This window comes from Lolium rigidum, chromosome 1 (genome assembly GCF_022539505.1).
Source record: "Lolium rigidum isolate FL_2022 chromosome 1, APGP_CSIRO_Lrig_0.1, whole genome shotgun sequence".
Taxonomy (NCBI): Eukaryota; Viridiplantae; Streptophyta; class Magnoliopsida; order Poales; family Poaceae; genus Lolium; species Lolium rigidum.
Window position 1 is genome coordinate 196814552 of NC_061508.1, and position 22602 is coordinate 196837153.

Consider the following 22602-nt stretch of genomic DNA (forward strand, 5'->3'; position numbering starts at 1 on the left):
TAAACAGTCATTTACCTGGGGAAGGAAATACCATGAGGAGAACCAGCCCGTTTAGCCGCGTTAAAGGCATATATGTTAATAATTATATATGCTTCAAACGCGTGCTGATCTCCAAGAGACCATTTCAATCTTGCTTCACCAAACAAGTATGGAACTTGCTCCACGAAACAATTCAGGTTCCCTATATATATATCCATGCCTCCTCCAAACATAGCCAAACCATCAGCGCTGCATAGATACAGAACACATACAGCTAACAGATAAAACGCCTCTGTAGAAGCGAAAATGGCATCGTCCTACTTCCTCCTCCTAACTGCTGTTCTTGCACTGGTCTCATGGCAAGCCACAGCTTCGGATCCTGGCCCACTCCAAGATTTCTGCGTTGCAGACAACAGCTCACGAGGTATGTTCTTCTCACATTAGCTACTGTCTGAATATATCCACATCTACTTGTAATATAGATCAATCGCATTGAGCATTCTTTGAATAAATTTTGACTTTGTTATATCACATATTATGCTTTTTCACTTGTATGATGCAGTGCTTGTTAATGGATTCGTTTGCAAAGATCCAAAGGATGTGAAAGTAGAGGATTTCTTCCTAGCGGCCAAACTTGACATGCCGAGGGACACAAAGACGAACAAGGTTGGGTCCAATGTGACTCTGATCAATGTCATGCGGATTCCTGGCCTCAACACTCTTGGCATCTCCCTTGCGCGCATTGACTACGCACCCCTTGGTGAGAACCCACCTCACACGCACCCTCGTGCTACCGAGATCCTCACTGTGCTTGAGGGCACGCTCTACGTTGGCTTCGTCACGTCAAACTCGGAGAACAAGTTCTTATCCAAGGAGCTCAAAGAGGGTGATGTCTTTGTTTTCCCACAAGGACTCATCCACTTCCAGTTCAATCCCAACCCCTACAAACCGGCAGTTGCAATTGCTGCACTTAGCAGCCAAAACCTAGGGGCAATTACCATCGCCAATGCTGTATTTGGATCAAAGCCAATGATCTCGGATGATGTTCTTGCCAAGGCATTTCAGGTGGAGAAGAATACCGTGGACTGGCTTCAAGCTCAGTTTTGGGCCGACAACCACAATTAGTTAATTACCAGCTCCGTGCCAAATTTTATGTCACTCAACCATAAATTAGTTACTTGCGTGTGAATGTGCAATATGTATGATGTATTGATTTGTTTGTAAAATGAATAAAGTGTTGATCTATTTTTCTTGATGCATATACACAACAAATTCCCTTTCAAAAAAAGCACAATAAATATTCATACTAGAAAGGTGGAAGATTGCTAGGTCGGATGATACTCACTTCCCAAAACAACATGAGAGTATGAAATATCGTTGAACACACGGTGACCGGCCACAACAGGTTGCTACTGACCATATCACTGGAATTTATAACTAGTGTAAGGGCCTCGTTGGCCTACAATATTCTGACACGGGCTTGCAAGACAAGCCATTTGTTGGGATGAAGCTCACTTCCCAAACAACCATGGCCCCGTTCTTCTTTTTCCCTTGCAGCTTCTCTAAAAACGGCTTAAGCTACAGCGAAAAGAAGTTTTTAAGAAACGGACAAAGCGTTTTCGCATCTAGGAGAAGATGCTTCTGTTGTTTAATGAGTTTTAAACATATTTTAAAATATTAAAAATATTTGACAAAAAATATCACACGTACATCTCAATGTTCTATGTGCTCGTAAAGTCGTTTGGCGAAAGCTTTGTCTTGGCGGCTGGCCAGGACCGACGATGGTGACGCCCGTGGCCGCCGCATCCTTCTTGAAGGCGTCGTCGAAGCGGGTGTTTCTTGATCTCCACCGGGGCTCTCCGCGGATCAGGCGTGGGTGGCGCTCTTGTGTCGCTTTGCCTCTTGGGGCCTCGCTTTGGACGTCCACCGGACAGAGGGATTTGTGGTGTGTTTTGGTGGTTCGGCGGAGGCGGGTTCGTCTTCGGCCAGGCGGGGCGCGGCCCTAGGGCCGGCGTGGTAGTTGGAGCGGTGGCTCCGGTCTTCGCCTCCGGATGTTTCGTTGAGGTGTGTTGTCGACCTGGTTGGTCGTCGATCCGTGTGGAGTGCAGCCTCGAGGCTGGCGTGTGGTGTTGTGTTGTAACAGTTTTTCAGCCAGTTTTCCTCGTTAACGGGCCAACTCTTTTCTTCTATATCAATGAAAGGCAAAACTTTTGCCTCGTTTCAAGAAAAGGTGGGAATCGAATTGAAAAACTTTACAAGAAGTTGTTATCACCAGAATTTGACCGGATCAGAGGTGGGCCGCGATTGAAGATGGACTTGAAGAATATACACAAAAGAGGTGCATGAATCGGCCTTTTATACCAAGTTGGGCTAAGCTGCCCGTGTATCTGTAATATAGTAGATCGCATCTTAGTTTAGAAGATAGAATGTTACCCGTGCACGGTTTAGTGCACGCCCACATTAGAAAGTCCCCTGGACTATAAATATGTACCTAGGGTTTATGGAATAAACAACAACCAACGTTCAACCACAAACAAATCTCGGCGCATCGCCAACCCCTTCGTCTCGAGGGTTTCTACCGGTAAGCATCATGCTGCCTAGATCGCATCTTGCGATCTAGGCAGCACAAGCCTGCCTACGTTGTTCATGCGTTGCTCGTACTGAAGCCTTTTTGATGGCGAGCAACGTAGTTATCTTAGACATGTTAGGGTTAGCATTGTTCTTCATATTACATGCTTTCGTAGTGCAACCCTTGCATGTCTAGCCGCCCTACACCTATCTTAGGTGTAGGGGCGGCACCCCGCTTGATCATAGTTTAGTAGATCTGATCCGTTACGATTGCTCCTTGTTCTACAAGGATTAGTTTAATATCTGCAATAGTTAGGCCTTACAAGGGGTCGAAGGATTCAGCGGCGTGTAGGGTGGCGTTTGCTAGTCCTAGAACGGATGTTCCGGGGATCAACCTCGTGTTGGTTTTTAGGCCCTGTCTAGGATCGGCTTACGATCACCGTGCGCGAGCGCGAGGCCCAATCCTGAGTAGGATGATCCGATTATGCGGTGAAAACCCTAAATCGTCGTAGATCTCATTAGCTTTACCTTGATCAAGCAGGACCACCATATATTCGGACACCCCGTCTGAATCATGGGTGGATCGGCTCTTTGAGCCGATTCACGAGATAAACCGAGAGCCGATCGAGGCTCGTATTTAACGTTTACGTGTGTGCCCCGCAGGAAACTAAGCGAGGCATCATCCACACCTTCCCGACCGGGTATAGGTCAGGTGGCACGCCCTTGTGATAAACATCGGCGCGTGCGACCGGGAGGCTTTGCGGGCCGTCGCTCTGAGGGTCTGGGGCCAGCCGCAGCCCTAGTTGTTCCCGGCTCTACCGTGTTGCCCGTCTCTGCCCGCCAGGGGGTTTCTGACGTCAACACATTCTGGCACGCCCGGTGGGACAACCTTCGACATCCACCGCATCGCCATCTACATCTGAGATGGCGGAAGACCCTCTTCAGCAATCATGTCGACATCCACAGCTGAGATGGCTGGCGACCCAGTCACGTACGCAGAGCTGCCTGATGAGCACAAGAAGAAGTACGATGAGCTCAAGGCTCTCTTTGAAGCCGATCTAATCGGCTCTTTCTCGAAGACCCGTTCTCATGGCATCGGGTGGAACGGCTTTACAGCCGAGGGTGCCCTCGACCAAGTAGATCCGGCCACCCCTTCGGAAGAACGGACCGGAGCTCGCGCCGGAAGTTAACTACATGGTAGCTCATTCTGTTTACCGCCATGGCAAGGACAAAGAGGAGGCCGTTTCAAGCGATCGGCTTCGATATGATGATAAAAGTACAACAATGAAGACGGTATAGAGTATTATAATGCTTTCAATATGTCTTTTATGTGAGTTTTGCTGTACCGGTTCATACTTGTGTTTGCTTTAAACAACCTTGCTAGCCTAATCCTTGTATCGGGAGGGAATACTTCTCATGCATCCAAAATCCTTGAGCCAACCACTATGCCATTTGTGTCCACCATACCTACCTACTACATGGTATTTTCCGCCATTCCAAAGTAAATTGCTTGAGTGCTACCTTTAAAATTCCATCATTCACCTTTGCAATATATAGCTCATGGGACAAATAGATTAAAAACTATTGTGGTATTGAATATGTACTTATGCACTTTATCTCTTATTAAGTTGCTTGTTGTGCGATAACCATGTTTCTGGGGACGCCATCAACTATTCCTTGTTGAATATCATGTGAGTTGCTATGCATGTCCGTCTTGTCTGAAGTAAGAGAGATCTACCACCTTAATGGTTGGAGCATGCATTTGTTAGAGAAGAACATTGGGCCGCTAACTAAAGCCATGAGTCATGGTGGAAGTTTCAGTTTTGGACATATATCCTCAATATCATATGAGAATAATAATTGTTGCCACATGCTTATGCATTAAAGAGGAGTCCATTATCTCGTTGTCCATGTTGTCCCGGTATGGATGTCTAAGTTGAGAATAATCAAAAGCGAGAAATCCAAAATGCGAGCTTTCTCCTTAGACCTTTGTACGAGCGGCATGGAGGTACCCCATTGTGACACTTGGTTAAAACATGTGCATTGCAAAGATCCGGTAGTCCAAGCTAATTAGGACAAGGTGCGGGCACTATTAGTATACTATGCATGAGGCTTGCAACTTGTAAGATATAACTTTCATAACTCATATGCTTTATTACTACCGTTGACAAAATTGTTTCATGTTTTCAAAATAAAAGCTCTAGCACAAATATAGCAATTCATGCTTCCCTCTGCGAAGGGCCTTTCTTCTACTTTTATTGTTGAGTCAGTTTACCCACTTCCTTCTATCTAAAAAGCAAACACTTGTGTTAACTGTGCATTGATTCCTACATACTTGCATATTGTACTTGTTATATTGCTTTATGTTGACAATATCCGTAAGATATACACAAGACTGCATTCAGAGTACCGGGTTCAATGGGATTGTTTGAATATGTAGTCATGACATTTGGACTCGAAGAAACTCGGGGGCAGCTCACCCCGAAGGTCCTCTCCTCCGGAGAGCCGATTTCGTTCAAATCGGCTGGCTCCGCCCGATAGTGCCCGCGAGACATGATCAAGCCCAGGTCCATTCGGCTAATTTGTGTATCCTCGTCTCTGTTTCGCCTTGATCGAGACTCGGGGGCAACCGACCTCGGTAAATGTTCTCGTTTCTAGAAGCCAATTGGAGTATCATCGGCTGGTCCGTGTAGCAACCTTCTTCGAGGATGGTGAATTTTGCAGAGGAGTGTCACCAGGTCTCAGAGTCATCAGTCGAAGAAGATGAAGGACAGATTATGAGAGACCAATGCGTTGCTATCGGCTCATTGGGCGTCGATCCAGTTGACAGTCGGCAGTTTCTGCTCTGCCACGACATGACCCGACGAAGGAAAAGTATAATGATTTTGGAAATGTCATTTCCAAAACCAGGGGGGCATGTGTTATCACCAGAATTTGACCGGATCAGAGGTGGGTCGCGATTGAAGATGGACTTGAAGAATATACACAAAAGAGGTGCATGAATCGGCCTTTTATACCAAGTTGGGCTAAGCTGCCCGTGTATCTGTAATATAGTAGATCACATCTTAGTTTAGAAGATAGAATGTTACCCGTGCACGGTTTAGTGCACGCCCACATTAGAAAGTCCCCTGGACTATAAATATGTACCTAGGGTTTATGGAATAAACAACAACCAACGTTCAACCACAAACAAATCTCGGCGCATCGCCAACCCCTTCGTCTCGAGGGTTTCTACCGGTAAGCATCATGCTGCCTAGATCGCATCTTGCGATCTAGGCAGCACAAGCCTGCCTACGTTGTTCATGCATTGCTCGTATCGAAGCCTTTTTGATGGCGAGCAACGTAGTTATCTTAGACATGTTAGGGTTAGCATTGTTCTTCATATTACATGCTTTCGTAGTGCAACCCTTGCATGTCTAGCCGCCCCTACACCTATCTTAGGTGTAGGGCGGCACCCCGCTTGATCATAGTTTAGTAGATCTGATCCGTTACGATTGCTCCTTGTTCTACAAGGATTAGTTTAATATCTCGCAATAGTTAGGCCTTACAAGGGGTCGGAGGATCCAGCGGCGTGTAGGGTGGCGTTTGCTAGTCCTAGAACGGATATTCCGGGGATCAACCTCGTGTTGGTTTTTAGGCCCTGTCTAGGATCGGCTTACGATCACCGTGCGCGAGCGCGATGCCCAATCCTGAGTAGGATGATCCGATTATGCGGTGAAAACCCTAAATCGTCGTAGATCTCATTAGCTTTACCTTGATCAAGCAGGACCACCATATATTCGGACACCCCGTCCGAATCATGGGTGGATCGGCTCTTTGAGCCGATTCACGAGATAACCTCGAGAGCCGATCGAGGCTCGTATTTAACGTTTACGTGTGTGCCCCGCAGGAAACTAAGCGAGGCATCGTCCACACCTTCCCGACCGGTATAGGTCAGGTGGCACGCCCTTGTGATAAACATCGGCGCGTGCGACCAGGAGGCTTTGCGGGCCGTCGCTCAGAGGGACTGGGGCCAGCCGCAGCCCTAGTTGTTCCCGGCTCTACCGTGTTGTCCGTCTCTGCCCGCCAGGGGGTTTCTCATTAGCTTTACCTTGATCAAGCAGGACCACCATATATTCGGACACCCCGTCTGAATCATGGGTGGATCGGCTCTTTGAGCCGATTCACAGGATAACCTGAGAGCCGATCGAGGCTCGTATTTAACGTTTACGTGTGTGCCTTGCAGGAAACTAAGCGAGGCATCATCCACACCTTCCTGACCAGGTATAGGTCGGGTGGCACGCCCTTGTGATAAACATCGGCGCGTGCGACCAGGAGGCTTTGCGGGCCGTCGCTCAGAGGGACTGGGGCCAGCCGCAGCCCTAGTTGTTCCCGGCTCTACCGTGTTGCCCGTCTCTGCCCGCCAGGGGGTTTCTGACGTCAACAGAAGTTGATTTAAAAAAAAACTTTTCGAGAAGGTTCGGGATGTGGTTTCCTATGTCTACTTCACCCAACCATCATGACATTTTCATCTACGACCGAGTGCTAAATAATTTATATATTTTCTATCACGATCAGTTAAGAACTCAAGATGGTATTTTGTCATATATCCCTGATGAATGGATAACTCAGCCGTTGGTTGATGTGTACATAGTTTACGTACATTTTTTCGATAAAGGAAATATAGAAATATACCTAGCCTGTGTAACAATGCAATACCATATTGATATCGCGAAGATACCCATTACACCAACCTCTGCAACAACGCAATACCATAGTAAAAATATGGTTGCACACGGTAAAAAAAAAGGTAAAAAGGAGGTAGCAGCAACACAAACAGCGCCAGGACAATACATAGCTTTTCTTTGATGGGAGAAACAGTTGGTGGCGAGCCCGTATCGCTCCGCGTCGTCCCCCGCGGGCGACCGGGGCGAACCCTAGCCCCAACCGCGCCGCCACCCCTCTTCCTCCCCTCCTCCCCCGCCGCCGCCGGTGAGCGCCGCCGGGCAAAGCCCGCGCGGTGCCGGCGGCGGTGGGTTCTCTCTCACCCGCGCGCGAGGAGGCCGCGCGGGGCAGGCTCGGGCCGGCGGCGGTGCTCCACGGGGCTTCAAGAGCTCGGTCCGGCGGTGGTGGCAGGGCGTGACGGCGGCGGTCCCGAGGCGGAGGTGGTGGCGGGCGCGGTGCGTGGCCATGGGCGGCGAGCGGAGGGCGACGGCGGAGGGGCCTGCGCGCGGCGCGGCCCGGATTGGGGCCGCTTGGTCTCCGATCCGGGCTCCGCGGGCCTTGTCCGGGGCCAGGTGGGTCTCGAGACAGCCAGCCGGCGGGGCGGTCCCCCTGTTGCACCGGCTGCTCGTGCTAGGTCCGGGCCCGGCGGGCCCGGATCCGGCGGCCCCGGCAGCGCGGCGTCCGACCCCTCTCTCGTCCGGGAAGGTCGTTGGGATGCCTTGCTGCCATTCAAAGGCGAGATCTTGGATGCCGACAAAGTGACCGGCTCGATCGGCGGCGTGGCGGTGTCGGTAACGGCGCGGTGATGTCCCCGGGCGTTGCGGCGAGGTGCTTCTTTGCGGCGAGTGTGCGGCCTTGGCCATGGCTGTCTTGCGGGAAGTGAGGTCGCGGGGACGCTGCGCATGGTACCTGGCTAACACATTGCGGTCTGGTTGGGGGCGACTTGGCTAGGTTTGGGGCGGAGCTACAGATAGATGGCTTAGGCGGCATGGGTGTAGCAGCGTGGCGGCACAGCTAATGGGACTTGATCGAGACCTAGCAGGCGGCTGGGCATGATCTTGGCCTAATTGGTAGTGCTACCGCGTCCGGACGACGGTCACCTCGCGTGGCGGAGGGCGGATCCCCTCCCCCGGCTGCCGTTGGCCCGATGGCTCGTTGGCTATGTGTCGGCCTGCCCTGTCCAATCCGCCGGCCTTGCGGTGTTGTGGCTAGGCCATGGGTTCGAGTTCGTGGGATGCGCGGGGCGGCGGCCCCGGAAGGTGGACTCGCGCGGTTGGCTCTACGGCGGGCAACGTTGCGGTGGTGGTGGTCTCACTCTTCGGCCATGAGGATGGCGTGGAGCGGACGGCGGGAGATCCCGGTGTTGGCGGCACTTCGGCTGTGGCAGCTCCCAGATCGTGGTTTGGGAACCTTCCTAGGGGGCAGCGGGCGGCTGAGTCCTCGGGCGTGGTGTGAGGCTACTTCCGGACGAAAGCTCAGCGCTGAGGCGCCAACGACGGCGATGCCCGCGGGTGTCGTAACCCTCTTGGGGGCATCGTTGTGGGTACCCTCCCCGCGGTACGGCTCCGGGTGAAAACCCTAGACCTCGCGGTCTCGACGACGGCGGCGTAATGCGCCGTTACCCTCTTGGGGGCGTCGTTGTGGAGTCCCGACTCGACTCAGTCTGTTCCAATGTCTTCGCTAGTTTTGGTTTTCCTTGTTCTTTTTTGTTTATCCTTTGATCTGCTTTGTAAGAGGTTCTCCTCTCCACCATGTATCGGTTCGGCCGTTGCGGCTTTATTTATAAAGCGGGGCGAATGCCTATTTCGAGGAGGAGCTTTTCTTTGATATGCATGTGATGACTAAAGCTGTCTCGTGAACAAAAAAAAAAAAGCTTGAGCAGAGATAATGAATTTTCTCCATACTAGTCATGCATCAACGTCATGAGTGACGACGTAGCTAATGAACCTCTCTTCAAGTTGAATGTATCGCGCCAATGCCAGATTTATCTACACTAGCAAAAGTGCCCGTGCGTTGCATCGGGTGAAAAATACTCAAACACTACACGGTATCATCTATGATGACAATTCTGCTTCCTTGTGTCATCATCGACGAAAGTGGTCACATGTTCTTTCAATTCATGACAAACATGATTAGAAAAAACAATGGACCAGGAGTTTAAAAATTAGCTTCTAGAATAACCTTGTCTCTACAATAATTTTGGCTCAAAATCGAATGACCCACCTAATTGAATTCTAGTGTGTTGCCACAATATTTTTTAGATCTTTTATTTAGTTTTTAACCCCAGACAATAGCTACACAGGAAGTCCCGCCTCAGGGGCTGTTCTTTTTTTTTTCCCTTGAATAGTTGTTTTTTGTCACCTTGTGATCTGCGGAATTAAAACATATCACGCTTATTATACACTGAAAAGTAGCACAGTAATATGTTTCAAAAACCTAATGAAGCGATTTCTTGTACGAGATTGCTCGATGAAATCACGAAAAAAATCTGCAACAATACATGTCGATTGAACGGTGATGCGAGAGACTCCAAGAATAACAGTGAAGGAATCATGAGCTCCTACTATCCTATAACATACATGCACTCCAAGGAGCTCACACAGACGTGGAAAAGAGGGTTCAAGCTGAACTCAAATATGGAAAGCACTAACCTGGCAGCAGATTGGACTCACCAGGCAGAGCTTTGCGGGGAGGAGAATCTAAAAATCATCAAGGATAACAGGTGCAGCGGGCATGTCTCATGGAAAATCATCAAGGATGACAGATGAAATATAGAGTACCAGGTCGGATCAGCCCAGCTGCTGGGGCAGTGCAGAGAGGGAGAGGCGAGCCATGGCTAGCATCAAGTTAGCGAATCCGATTACCGCATCCACGCAAAGGCCTCTGCACGGGAAACTTACGGAGAGCGTTGATGCGCGCCATCTGTGGGTCGGCCATGGAGGAAGGGTAAAGCGAGGTGGGTGAGGTTGGATCGGGTAAAGACGCCATGACCTGGAGCCTCGCCGTCGAGGCCGATTCGTACACCTTCCAGTTTGGGGATCGGGCCGCAGGGTTGATTATGTCTTCGGCAAGCTCGCTACGGTGGCAAGGGGCCTCGCTGGCGTTGAGATCCTGGCAGCGGCAACGTGCTCCAGCTCGATTCACGCCATTACGATAACGAATCAGATGGCTAGGTTCGGTTACAGCTCTGCTAACCCGATTCAGTTCGCGGGGAGCCTCAATTCACAGGTGGTGTTCTCGCCGTTGAGCGAGAGAACTCCGCTTCGCGACGGTGCTCCCGCATCTGCGGCAGTGAGCTCCGATCCGCCATTGCCACTCGGAGCTCCGCGCCGCCAAGGTCCTCACGCCGCCGCGCTGTTCTGCCGTGGCCTCCCGGAAGCTTGAAGGTATTCTGGTCGCCTTCCCTTCCACCATCTCCTCCCTGCTCCATCTACCGAGTAGATCGAGGGGTGGCATCGGCGTCCATCGGGCTGCGGTCTGTTCGCCAGGCGCCAACAGAGACAGGAACAGGGACACGGACACGGATCTGCGCTCCTTCGATGGCCTCGCCTCCACCCTGCTTCTTCTCGTACCTCGTTGACTGGGAGACGGGAGGGCTGGCATCTCCTCGCATAAGCCAGGTTCTTCCGCGCGGTGAATCTTCGATCCCCAAATCCATCACCTAATTCCCGACAATTCCACCATAAATCGCCGACGCAGCCGCTGTCTCGCTCATTCTTTGTACCCCGCTTCTCTCCAGCCCACACCTCCTCCGTTTCAGGCGACGGCTAAACTTGCCGAGGAAAGGTGCGAGGCTATCGAGTCAGCGGTGGTGCAGGGTACCTAGGTTTCCTTGGTCTCCCGGTGAGGAAGGAAAAAAGCTGACGAACCGGTAGGGTGGTATATGTGCGTTATATGTAATTTGGTGGGAGGGCAAAACGGTCCAAAAAAGCGTTGACGAAACTTTTTGGCAGAAACCTTACCTCCTTTATTATTAGGTATATAGACTAGTACAAATGCCCGTGCGTTGCAACGGGTCCTCGAATTTCATTTCTCAATACACATATAATTTTCAACTCACCATAAAAAATTAAAACAAATAAGGAATATCATAATATACTATAGCATGATAATACGAAACACAATGACAAAATAACATTGTAACTCCAATGATGATAAATGCACAGGTGACGCTATCAAGCATCTTTGAAGAAAGGCAATCATCATCGACATGAGATCAAACACATGTACCTAATTTTGGCCACTTCAGATGCAAGAAGTTTGTAACAGTGGTGACACAAACAACACCGTATCAAATCACAACACCACACTGACATATGCAAGCAATAGCTCTACCTTTAGGCACAACTCTATAAGAACTCAAAAGTCAAGGTACTTCCCTCCGGACTTCGTGTTCATGCCTACCGCCCTCTTGCTATTGTTGGCGATGGCTACTAACATCATGTACTTCATGGAAGCTCTGCTTCCACGGGCCTTGGTACCTCAGCCAGTTCACGCCCTCAAAGAATGGATGTTGTTTTATCTCCATCACACCCCTCTTCACACCGAGACGCTTCTCATCATCAACATGAGATCAAACACATCTACCTAATTTTGGCCACTTTAGATGCAAGAAGTTTGTAACAGTGGTGACACAAACATCACCGTATCAAATCAACACCACACTGACCTAACTCAACAGTATGCACGCAATAGCTCTGCCGCTAGGCAAAACTCTAAAAGAACTCAAAAATCAAGGTAAGTCCCTCTGGACTTCGTGTTCATTCAGCTGCCGAGTCGATCTAGTATACCAATATATTCTTTAAATTCTGGGAAATACTTTTGTGGAGATACACTTCCTTCTTGTATATAAGAATATGCAACAAAAAGAAGAATATGCAACAAAAAGAAGAAAGTGTAGGCCAACGATCTCATCATTTACACCCTGCTATATATGAAACAAACAGAAGAAAAATTTGCTCTCTTGATGTTTTCTGGACATCAATTGTAAGAGTTGGTCATTAATTTTAGCAGTCACTGTTAAGAAGATGTGAACTTTGTAAATACCAGGTATTGACGCCTTGAGCCGCTTACTCACCTGTTAGTCTGATTCTAATAACATTTAACTACTGGTGAAACTAATAGATAGGTTCCATCATTGCAATTATATTTAGCCATAACTGAAAAATAATGGTCATACATTGGTTTCATCACTGCACTTCAAATCCCGGTGATATGCAAATGTAGAAATATGCTCTAAACTTTTCTCCTTGTAAGGTTTGTCCTGCAAATTTGCTCTCCTATTTACCGTAAAACCATGGGCTTAACAACACACACCTGAATACCTCATCCAATAATTGGACAACAGAACATACAAAATGAAAAAAATGATGGCATTTAGTGACCTTAATGCCGAACGAAGCTTGTTAATAATCTGCTATCCAATGCGAGCATTCAAAAATAAACTGAAGCATGTAGTTGTAAGGATAAATCAGAGAGCATACATATTCAGATCCTTCCATGTGTACATTTATCAAAATTGAGAATGATTTCACTATTCCACAGTAAGAGCATGAATGCAAGGGGATAGACAGAGATATCTGAACCAGACCATCCACTGGAAAAACTTTAACCCTGGCTAGATCACCAATACTCTTTATCTGTTAAGAACACCCAGTATTATTCGGATTGAGAAGCATATGACTACTGAATTGCCGTGATAAACAGTACATTATCCAGACTGAATTAGTTTGAAGAACTTATACAATACGCACTGAGGATCCCGTTAAACCTTTTTTGGTTCAGCACTTCTCCCTGAAGAAAGTTGCGAATACCAATCCAACGAGTTAAAGCATGAAAATGTGGTTCTCACATGGAATTTTAACGCATGCATAAAAATGGTTCCAAAATTGCAGAAAATTGGAGAGAACTTCAACAGAATAGATAAACCAATATAGTGTCCAAATTGCTACAACAGTTTAACATGAAGTGAAAGGATATTTATTTTTAAGATACTCCGGTTAGAGAAAATGGAAGTTCATCTATACGTAGAAACCTCCTACTCAATAAAAGTGTTCACGTGGATCAAGAGCAAAAAACACCTAGCAGCGCCTAGGAGATGGACGGAGTACTCGATGATCAGAGTGATTTGAAAGGTTTCGGGATGGATTATTAGATCTAACCTTGGGGAAATTGGCTGTTGTCATGGACGAATCAAATCGCGGCCCACCTCGCCGGGAGGCGGCAGATGCGACACTGGTTCTCCCCCTCCTCGTCTTTGTTTCAGGAATCGTCCACGACGGGGAGCGTCGTCTCCGGCATAGCGGTGGCGACAACTATTGACTCCCGCTAGTAGCCGCCCGCTTTGGGGAGGGTCGTCTCCGGCGGAGCGGCGATGTCCGGACGCCAGCCTCGCCATGAATTGGCTTTTCGCTACAGCTTTGTAAGCTATGAGGAAGCAAATCGTAGATCAATCAGACTAATTGCGGCAACAAATCGCTAGCCAAAAGGAGCTGTTCCGTGAATTTCGTATCAATTTGTTGGCCCAGATTTTTTATCTGGCAGGAGAGAGATGGTGCGGGAGGGGAAAGAGAAAAACGGGAGTAGGACGGGCCTTGGCCCCTCTTGCATCTCTTCTTCCTCCCGCCTGCTCCTCGTCCGATCTTGATTCCGGCAGTGGATTTGAGCTCGATTTTAACTGTGGCGGCGCTGCAGCGGGTCAACCTTCGAATCCGCTCTCGGTTCCTGGACCGGCCGTCCGCGTGCGATGCTGACGGTCTGGTGCGGGCGGCGGATGGAGCGCGCGGTGCGGTACGGGGTCTGGGCCGGGCGTGGATGGGCAGAAGCGGTGGGGCGAGGTCGTGCGGGCTTTGGCAGGCGAAGCGCGGGTGGGCAGCGGGCGGCGTTGGTGGTGTGCGCGCGGGGGTGGGTGGACCAGGCGGCGGCGGGGCGCGGAGGCGGTGGTCGGGGCTCGGCAGAGCAGTTCTCTGAAAAGACTACACGAACCGGTAAGGTGGCAATGTCATGTATTATGCGATTTGGTGGGAGGGTAAAACCGTCCAAATAAAAATTGGACGAAAATTTTGGCAGAAACCTTAGCTCCTTTATTATCTTTACTATTATATTCGAGTTGGTCGTAGGTCATACAACGCGTTTAGTGAAGGAGATTGGGAACATCCTGACCGTTCGATCTAAATCTGGTGATACAGGAAGGCTGTGGGTACCTCGTGTCAACTGTTGGCTTAGCTAATTACTCTCCCCTGCCACCGATAAGTCAAAGGTAACCGGTTCAGAATATGCCACGCAAGAGATAGCGGAACCAACGTCTGACCTCCTCCCATCCCGTGGGTGGAACCCTAGGCACAAGCCGCAAGGTGCCGCCGCCGCCGCCATTTGGCTAGAGGGACTCCTCCAAGTCTTTACTCTTCGTCTATCCTCGCATCATCGGGGTCACAACCTCCTCTGGGTCTTCCCGATCACAAGCTTGCTGATGGATCCAGGGTCGGAGCCCCTGACGGAGGGCGAGAAGGCCGACCTGGAAGGCATCGCCGCCATCAAGGAGTCGGCAGCGCGCGAGTACACCAGGGCCATCACCCAGATGGGTGCCCTCTCCATCCCGAACCCCGACGGCTCCGTCCTCTTCGCCAACCACTGTCGCGCCCTCGACGATGCAGAGCAAGCCATCCGGCTTGCCCCCTCCAACATCAAGGTTCGTTACCCCTCACTTAATTTTCGGATTTGGTGTAGGGGCCCTCCCTTAATGTGCGACATTCATGTAGCTAGGCGCACTACCGGGAAGGGAAGGACGCTCCTGCTCTCAACTTGTTGCCGGAGGCGGAGTCCTTCTCCCGGATGGGGCTCGAGCAGGAGGATCCCATGAAATTTCTTGTGAGCAATTCCATCAAAGGACCAAGGTTAAACATGTCGTCTACACAGCAAAGGTCTCTTATGTTCCAAATTAGGAGTTCAACATTGCCTCATTGCTGTATGTGTAATTGATTGGGTTAGATGCATATAAGATCTCACTACTCCTCTAGAGAGGAGAAGCTGAGGCTGGAGAAGGAATCGTTCCAGGAGCTCACTTGAGTAAACAAGCCAAAGCTGGATCGGTTGTGTGTGCTCCACTTGCAAGTTCTCCTGCTTTACCCTGAGGTCATGTCGAGTGACTTCATCATGGATTTTCTGGAGACTGATCTGTTTTCGCAGCACCTTGACAATCCTTGAAAAAATACATCACCCGCTTTCTCATATCAGTACTTCACTTAGTTTTCTAGAATCCATCTTGCCCTTATATCTATCAAACATGTTCTCCACAAGTTCTCCACCTTTACCATGGGATGGCAACCATGCTTATATGGCCGGCTTGTAGGACGTGATGATCCCGCTCGGCAGCAGTAGGAGCGTTGAGCTTTTGTATGCCGTTGAATTATTTATTGGTTTGCTGACCTCGTGTATTCTATGTAGGCTTTTCCCGAGGAACAAATCATTGATGCAAAAAACATGGTGCTCAAGGACATAACGAAATAATGGTTTGTTCAGCTCATGATTTTCAGCAGTCTTTGTATGATTAGATAGCCACACAGATGGTATCTATTTGTGGGAGGGGCAGAAGTGCATTCTGCTATCTTTCTGTGCAAGTGTCCTAGCTGGTTTCTTCAGTTATATTCATGGGCATGACTATTTTTCTATCTCTGTGTATTGTTATTTGCTATGTTTGCCGAGCTGAAGTAAGCTTTCTTTGTTCTTTTGTTTACTAGATTATGTGCTTCATCCGCCCGAATTCTGGTAACCCGCTACTGAGAGGGGATGAGCTCACACAAGCCACGCCTGGGGTGGTTGTTGCCCGAGGTTCCTGACCGGCGGTGGCTATTCTTCCATCGCACAGATGATTATATAAAGAATTGTATTCTTTTCTTTTTCTTCACTCTAGATTTGCAAAAACAGTTCAATCCCCAAAAATATTTGACGCTACTTCTTGCTGCTATTGCCATCTGACTGAGTCGAAAATTAAAATGATGATTCATGCACAAAAACCATTCCTATTTATTTTATTGAATTATTCTTGTAGATCACTTGATTAATGAAAAATATTCATGCTATCAATTCTAGGATGCAAGGATTATGTAGCTTACCTGGCAACTCCTGGGTCTTATGGAACTTTCTTTCGTCTTTAAGCACCATGACATATATAGTACTTGGCTGGATAATTTGCACTGTGAATCACTTCAAACAATATGCAAAGAGGTATTATCCAGCACTATATGTTTGTTCAGGAATATCTGTTGTGGTATATATAAGCATGCCATTTTGATCCCTCATGAGTTTAATCAGATCCACTACCATGCCCTTCTCAGAAATGTTTATTTCCATGTGGCATGTTCCTTTTATTTTGAACTGTAATCTCTCAATTTATTTGTCCAGATATTTGCACATCAACTCAATGGACATCCAGATGTGATAAATAGCTTTATTGCAGTGATTTATTACTATCACATTACAGATTACATCCCTATATTGTGATGGTGTCAAGCTCGACGTCCCCTCGTCGTCCTGTTGGTCTCACATCGGCTAAAATTACAGCATCATACATGGCAGGGCCGCGCTGTCGTTCAAGCTAATTGATTTATGTCACTCTCCATATCACACAAAAGCTTGGTTTGATGCACATGTGATTATATATAGACTTGTATTCTTTTCTTTTTCTTTACTCTAGATTTGCATGAGCAGTTCAATCACCAAAAATATTTGACGCTACTTCTTGCTGCTATCTCCATCTGACTGGTTGAGTTAGAAATAATATTCTTTACTTGAAAGTTCTATAAATGTTTCTAACACGTAGTGATATCTTAAGCATCTGATGCATAATATTTAATGCTGAGAGATCTTAACTTTAACTTGTAAAGATTTACAACGAGAGTTGTGTACTGAAAGTTTTGAATATGTGCCTTTTGGATTTGCTTATTCATCATTGGCGTGGTTTAGTTTTTCTTCATGAAGTGTGGCTTGGACGCCTTGGAGAAGGTGTGCAGGCATCTTTGAGATCATAGACAAGTTATCCTACACATAATTTCTTCTTCTCTGTAGATTGATCATGTGTACAAATTAAGCATGGTAATAATCTAATATTATACTAGGAGGCATCATTAAATTTCTAACTTGTTCATGATCCTTTTTAATTGTATTATTTATTTCTGACCTCTTTGACAATTTTCTTGTGACCTGTTTTTACTAGGATAATGTTTCTACCTTATACATTACAAAAAGTGACAATGCTCAAAGTAAAAGCTGTCCATATAGAAATAAGTGATGATGTCTTCGTCGGTACTTGCTGTCCTGCATCTCACACCCCATTGCAGCGATCTTTATTTTCTCTATGGAGACATGGCATGCTCAAAAGTGAGTTTTCATCAGGCTACTTGTTTCATGATTAGAACAAGCAGGATCTATAATGTTAAGACTAATTATCATTAGGTATTAAAGTCCCTATCCAGGTATTTGGCAAACCTATCTTCTTTTCTCTAATATTGTGTCAAAATTTATGATCAATCCTTCAATTATTCATAATAATTCAAGAATTGTAGACCTTTTCTAATATCTGCTACTTTCGTAACATGCAGAATATGTCATTATTCTTACTGAACATTACCTAACACCTTGCAATTCTTGTTAAATTGTTGTTTTTTGGTAATATAAGATTGTGTTGCTCCCATTCCTTGCATCAAAGATGCGCATGAACCTGAATTATTGCACCATCCGGAATACACATATACTTTGGACTACAGCGACTGCGGATTGGCGAGCAGGGGCATCAGAGTAGGTACCAGCTACCACCAACAAGCTGCAACATCAGGGACTATCTCACGAAGAAATTTTGTTCTGGCTTTCGTTAAGTACAGAGCACATGGACAGAGATACATTCTTAGTTTTTTTTGTTTGGTTGGATATATACATCCATTCTCTTCTTCATGTAGCTGCAACATCAGGGACTAGCTCACGAAGAAATTTTGTTCTGGCTTTCGTTAGGTACAGAGCACATGGACAGAAATACATTCTTAGTTTCTTTTGTTTGGTTGGATATATACATCCATTCTCTTCTTCATGTATGTGCGGTATATACTATGCGTATATCATTTTAGTGGTACACTGTAATATAAAGTTTTAGCAACTCAGGTTGTCCATATGTTTCAAACAAATAAATTATATGTATGAGAAGCTTGCATTGTATAACTGAAAAAGTGAAAATCATTGGCCTGAGGCTACTTTCTTGCTCAAGGTGGGTTCATTTTGGAGCTCCAGGATAAAATGTTTAAGGGGATAGGAAACCTGTTCATGAACTATGCTAGACGATTTACATTATTTTGTGTATGGGAGTAATATAGGAATTCCTAGACCTTTAGAGAAATCATGATTTTTTACATTGTATAACCGAAAATCATTGGCTTTCCATGTTCCTGGATTGAGAAATCTTCATGCAATGTCTATTTGTGCATTAGAAATTAATATATGCATATCTTATGGGGCATGGTTATTAACTGGTCCATTAGAGTCATGTATTCTGATCACATTTACTTTAAATAGAAATAAATTTGGAAAATTGTAGTTATGATGCCTGCCGTATATCTACTTTCCCTCATGATGTCAGGCATATATCTGCTCCGACATGAGAAATCATTACTTTTATTATCTGTTTTGTAAGTCTTTCTATTAATAGTTTTTCTTTCACCAAAAAAAATAGCTTTTCATTTGTACTTTGTAAAATGAGCAAATGTCCGTATCATTTATTTAACATAGTAAATAACTAAATATATGTTTATATACAGAAATACATACATCAAGGGGTCACACATGCCTGGAACCGACCACTCTGATACATACATCAAGGGGCTTTTAGTTATCTTTTTTTTTCCCTTATTACTAATGTGGTTAATCAAGTGCGAATTAAGCTTGGATTCCCTGGTTTATGCATGAGATTTTGGATCAGGACCATATGTAAAATATGGATTGGATTTATATTGTGTTAAAATAAGTTTTGCAAAATATAATAATGAGGTATATTTGGACAATCTTTTAACATATCATAGTTCTAGGTTCCTACTATGTAACTTGATGTTGATAGCCACTCCAAAATTGCTAGTCTCAATTTTTTTGCACTGCTTTATGCTTATAGTTATATTTTTAATGCTTATAGTTATATTTTTAAGAATTGGTAATTTTGTGATAATTTAATAAATATCCCTGGTTAGAGCAATTAAACATTGTGATATAGCTTTTAATTTTCTATATACTATCGGTTCCCTCCCTGCAACTTTTCAGCTAAAATGAAAATTACCATAATTGTTTCACAAGAATTGTTTCATGTATATCTTCTTGACATACGCTGGAAGAAAAATGTTAAACCGTAGCAACGCACGGGCATTCAACTAGTTAGGTATAGACTAGCAGAAGTGCCCGTGCGTTGCACCGGGAGAAATAAATACTTAAACTAGTAAAATGCCCGTGCGTTGCCACGGGTTAACAAAATTCTTCTCTATCGAACATATAAATATAATGCGTGTGAATATTCAAACATCTCGATGCATCAAGCCAAGGGAAATAGCATTAATCACACCCAGGGAAAGAGCATGCGTAGGGACGGACGGTAAAAAATTCTAGGTGGCATTTCATCAAAATGATTTGAGTGTAAACACTCTTTGATTTGATCAAAATGATTTGGGTGTAAACACTTTGCTTATCCGGCCTCCCTCATATAAAGAATATTTTTCCCTTTTCATATCCATCAACAATTTGTCAGGCAAGCAATAACAAAAATCAACAACATGACCACATACCCATCTGCTGCATTTTATATAAAATGCATTTATTGAACATGAGGTTTTCTTGGATTTACATTAGCACAGGAATAGGAAGCGGAACAAGATTTTTTAGGAAACTGTCACACCAATCTATTTTTTTTGCGAGTCACATTAATCTAATCGTGTGTGTTATTAATAACTTTATTTTAAGACGCCGCCTCTCCTCCAAAACCCTAGCCGCCTCCAATTCAGCCTCCTCCATAGATCGGTTCCCCCTCCTTCGGTCGGCTTCGCCGGCGTCGGAGGAGTGGGGAACCCGATCTATACGTGGAGTTTTCAATAAAAGTAGTGTTTTCAGTTGATTATGTTAGAATTTTGGTAGTCGTCTTCTTGTTGGTTTCCCTTCAATAGAGATGGCATCGTTTACAATAAGTGATCTTCGAGCTTTCGTTCGACGACGAGATCTCCATCCCGACGTTAATGATGGTGTTGAAAGAGTACAATCCTCTAGGTATGGATCTTCGAGATCTTGCTTCGCCGGATCGATTTTGCATCTTCTCGTCGTTGTTGCCGCGAGGAGGATTATCCTCGCAGGTTTTGTCCCGGCTGCTACGTCCTCGACAATGGTGATTCGTACTCTCGGCTCTCCATCGATGACGACAAAGCTAGTCGGTTATTATTCCACGACATACTCGGTGTTGGTACTCTTGCCGATGTTGTATGACTCGCTTTAATGGTTGCGTGCGTGCACACAGCCTTGGCATTGCGGCTCAAAAAATTATGGGAGAACTTTCATCGGTGTCTACGGTGTCTATGGTTCGTTATCTATCTTTGTTGCCTTCGGAAGAGTACAAGATTGTGTTCTGGAAGAAGAAAGAAATTGAAGACCTCGAAGATTTGTTACTATCTTTTAGACTTTATTTTGTAATCGTTGGAGTCAGTTCATGTATCTCTACCATGTATTATTTGTTGCTATGAATATATGTGGTATTGATTGTCAAAAAAAAAAAAAACTTTATTTTACCAGTGTGTTGCCACTAACTGGAAAACCTAAAATACCAGATGGTCCATAATTTTAAATTACACTGGTGCTCATTGTAGGGATGTCTAACTGGTAGTTGGCACTGATTGCTGCAACCGGTTTCCTTTCTTCCTTTCTAGATAATGGGCGAACCTATGAAATCTTGATACCTCTTTAGTGCCGCCTACTGAATTCATGTTTCAAGAAGGACATCAGCAAAGTATTGCGAGAAGTGGCTCAGAAATATAGCCCCTAGAACTTATTTAGGGCTGAGATAATGACAAGCTTGCCATACACTGTCAATTCATCATCGTATATGAAAGAAACATAAATAATATACTTCCTCCGTCCATATTTAGATGCCGTACCAGCAGTTCATTCTTGTTTTTGCAATATAATCCCTAATACATCTAAAATGTTTCAAACTTAACCTTAATTAAGAATTTCAAAGACGCGTCTTCCACTCGTCCTCCCCGAAGTCGAGGAAGGAGCTCGGTGAGGATCACCCTGCCTACACGCGCTCCTCTTCTGGGTCAGTGTCCTCCGCGTCCTCCGTCTTCCTCTTGAAGGTCTCCCTTGAGATTGAGCTCAACAAAGGCCACGTGCACGAGTTCGACGGAGGAGACGAGCTGGAGCGGCCACGCGTAAGATCTCCATCAACTACAGCAGACCAGGACCTCCACACTTAAAGCACGCTTGCCCCGAAGCAGTGAATCGACCGAATCCACTGTCTCCTCCAACTCTGGCCCCGCTCGAGCTCGCCGCTGTCGCGCCTCCTCATGATTCCACGAGCCATCAACATCATCAGGGTGAAATTCTGGTCATCCACGAGCCTTTTCCCCTCGCAATTGGCTTCTGCTTTACTCGGCCGTCATGGTCCTCCGCTAGCCGCAGATGGAGGCCATCTCCGGTGACCAAAAACAAGTGGCGCCGCCACTGAAGTGTCTCCTACACTCAATTTCATCTTGCTTCTCCCCTGCGCTGGTCTAGCTCTTTGCTGTTGCTCCCACAATCCTAAGGATTCAGAGAGTGCATCAACTTTTCCAGAAACACGGAGAAACTATTCCAGAGTATCAAGATTCAGAGTTTATGACAGAAGTGAGACTTGTACCTTCTGCATCATCAGGTTAAGAACATAAGCTATTGTGGGAATTGAACTGAAAAAACTGCAGCATCAGGTGAAGAAAATGAGACTTGTTTTCTACTTGAATTAAGTACTGTGGCAACTGAACTAAAAATAACTGAACTTATGCAAGAACTATTTGATATCCATATACTGAACAAAAGCTAATTCATGTGCATTTATATACTATAAGAAGGAAGAGTAGTTCAATAATCTAAACTGGCTTGTACGAATAATGTGGATGTTTCCTTACCATTTTTGTATGTGGTGTGCCACTTCTGAATCGAGTTGTTCTAGGTTCTTGTGAATGATGCTCATGCTCACGAATTTAGGCTGCACGAAGACAAGGTTTGCTGGGCTGCATTGTCACACAATGCCATGAGCAGAGTCCTGCAGTGGCTTACTGAAAAGGACAACACCGTGCATTTGGGAAAATG

The 22602-nt window shown here is 46.1% G+C and overlaps 1 protein-coding gene, 1 long non-coding RNA gene and 1 pseudogene across 2 annotated transcripts; 2 read left to right on the forward strand and 1 right to left on the reverse strand.

Moving 5' to 3' along the window:
* The first annotated feature begins 239 nt into the window (after nt 1-239).
* LOC124682937 (germin-like protein 8-11) lies at nt 240-1224 on the forward strand. The gene is made up of 2 exons (XM_047217536.1): nt 240-403; nt 542-1224. The coding sequence occupies exons 1-2, from the start codon at nt 286-288 to the stop codon at nt 1102-1104; spliced, it is 681 nt and encodes a 226-aa protein (XP_047073492.1). The 5' UTR covers nt 240-285; the 3' UTR covers nt 1105-1224.
* A 12772-nt stretch (nt 1225-13996) lies between these two features.
* LOC124654165 lies at nt 13997-15598 on the forward strand (annotated as a pseudogene).
* Nucleotides 15599-21699: 6101 nt separating this feature from the next.
* LOC124682938 lies at nt 21700-22514 on the reverse strand. Its single transcript, XR_006996501.1, has 3 exons — nt 22419-22514; nt 22154-22208; nt 21700-22056 (listed from the first exon to the last, which is right to left on the reverse strand). It is a non-coding gene; the product is annotated as an uncharacterized LOC124682938 (long non-coding RNA).
* Between the last annotated feature and the right edge of the window lie 88 nt (nt 22515-22602).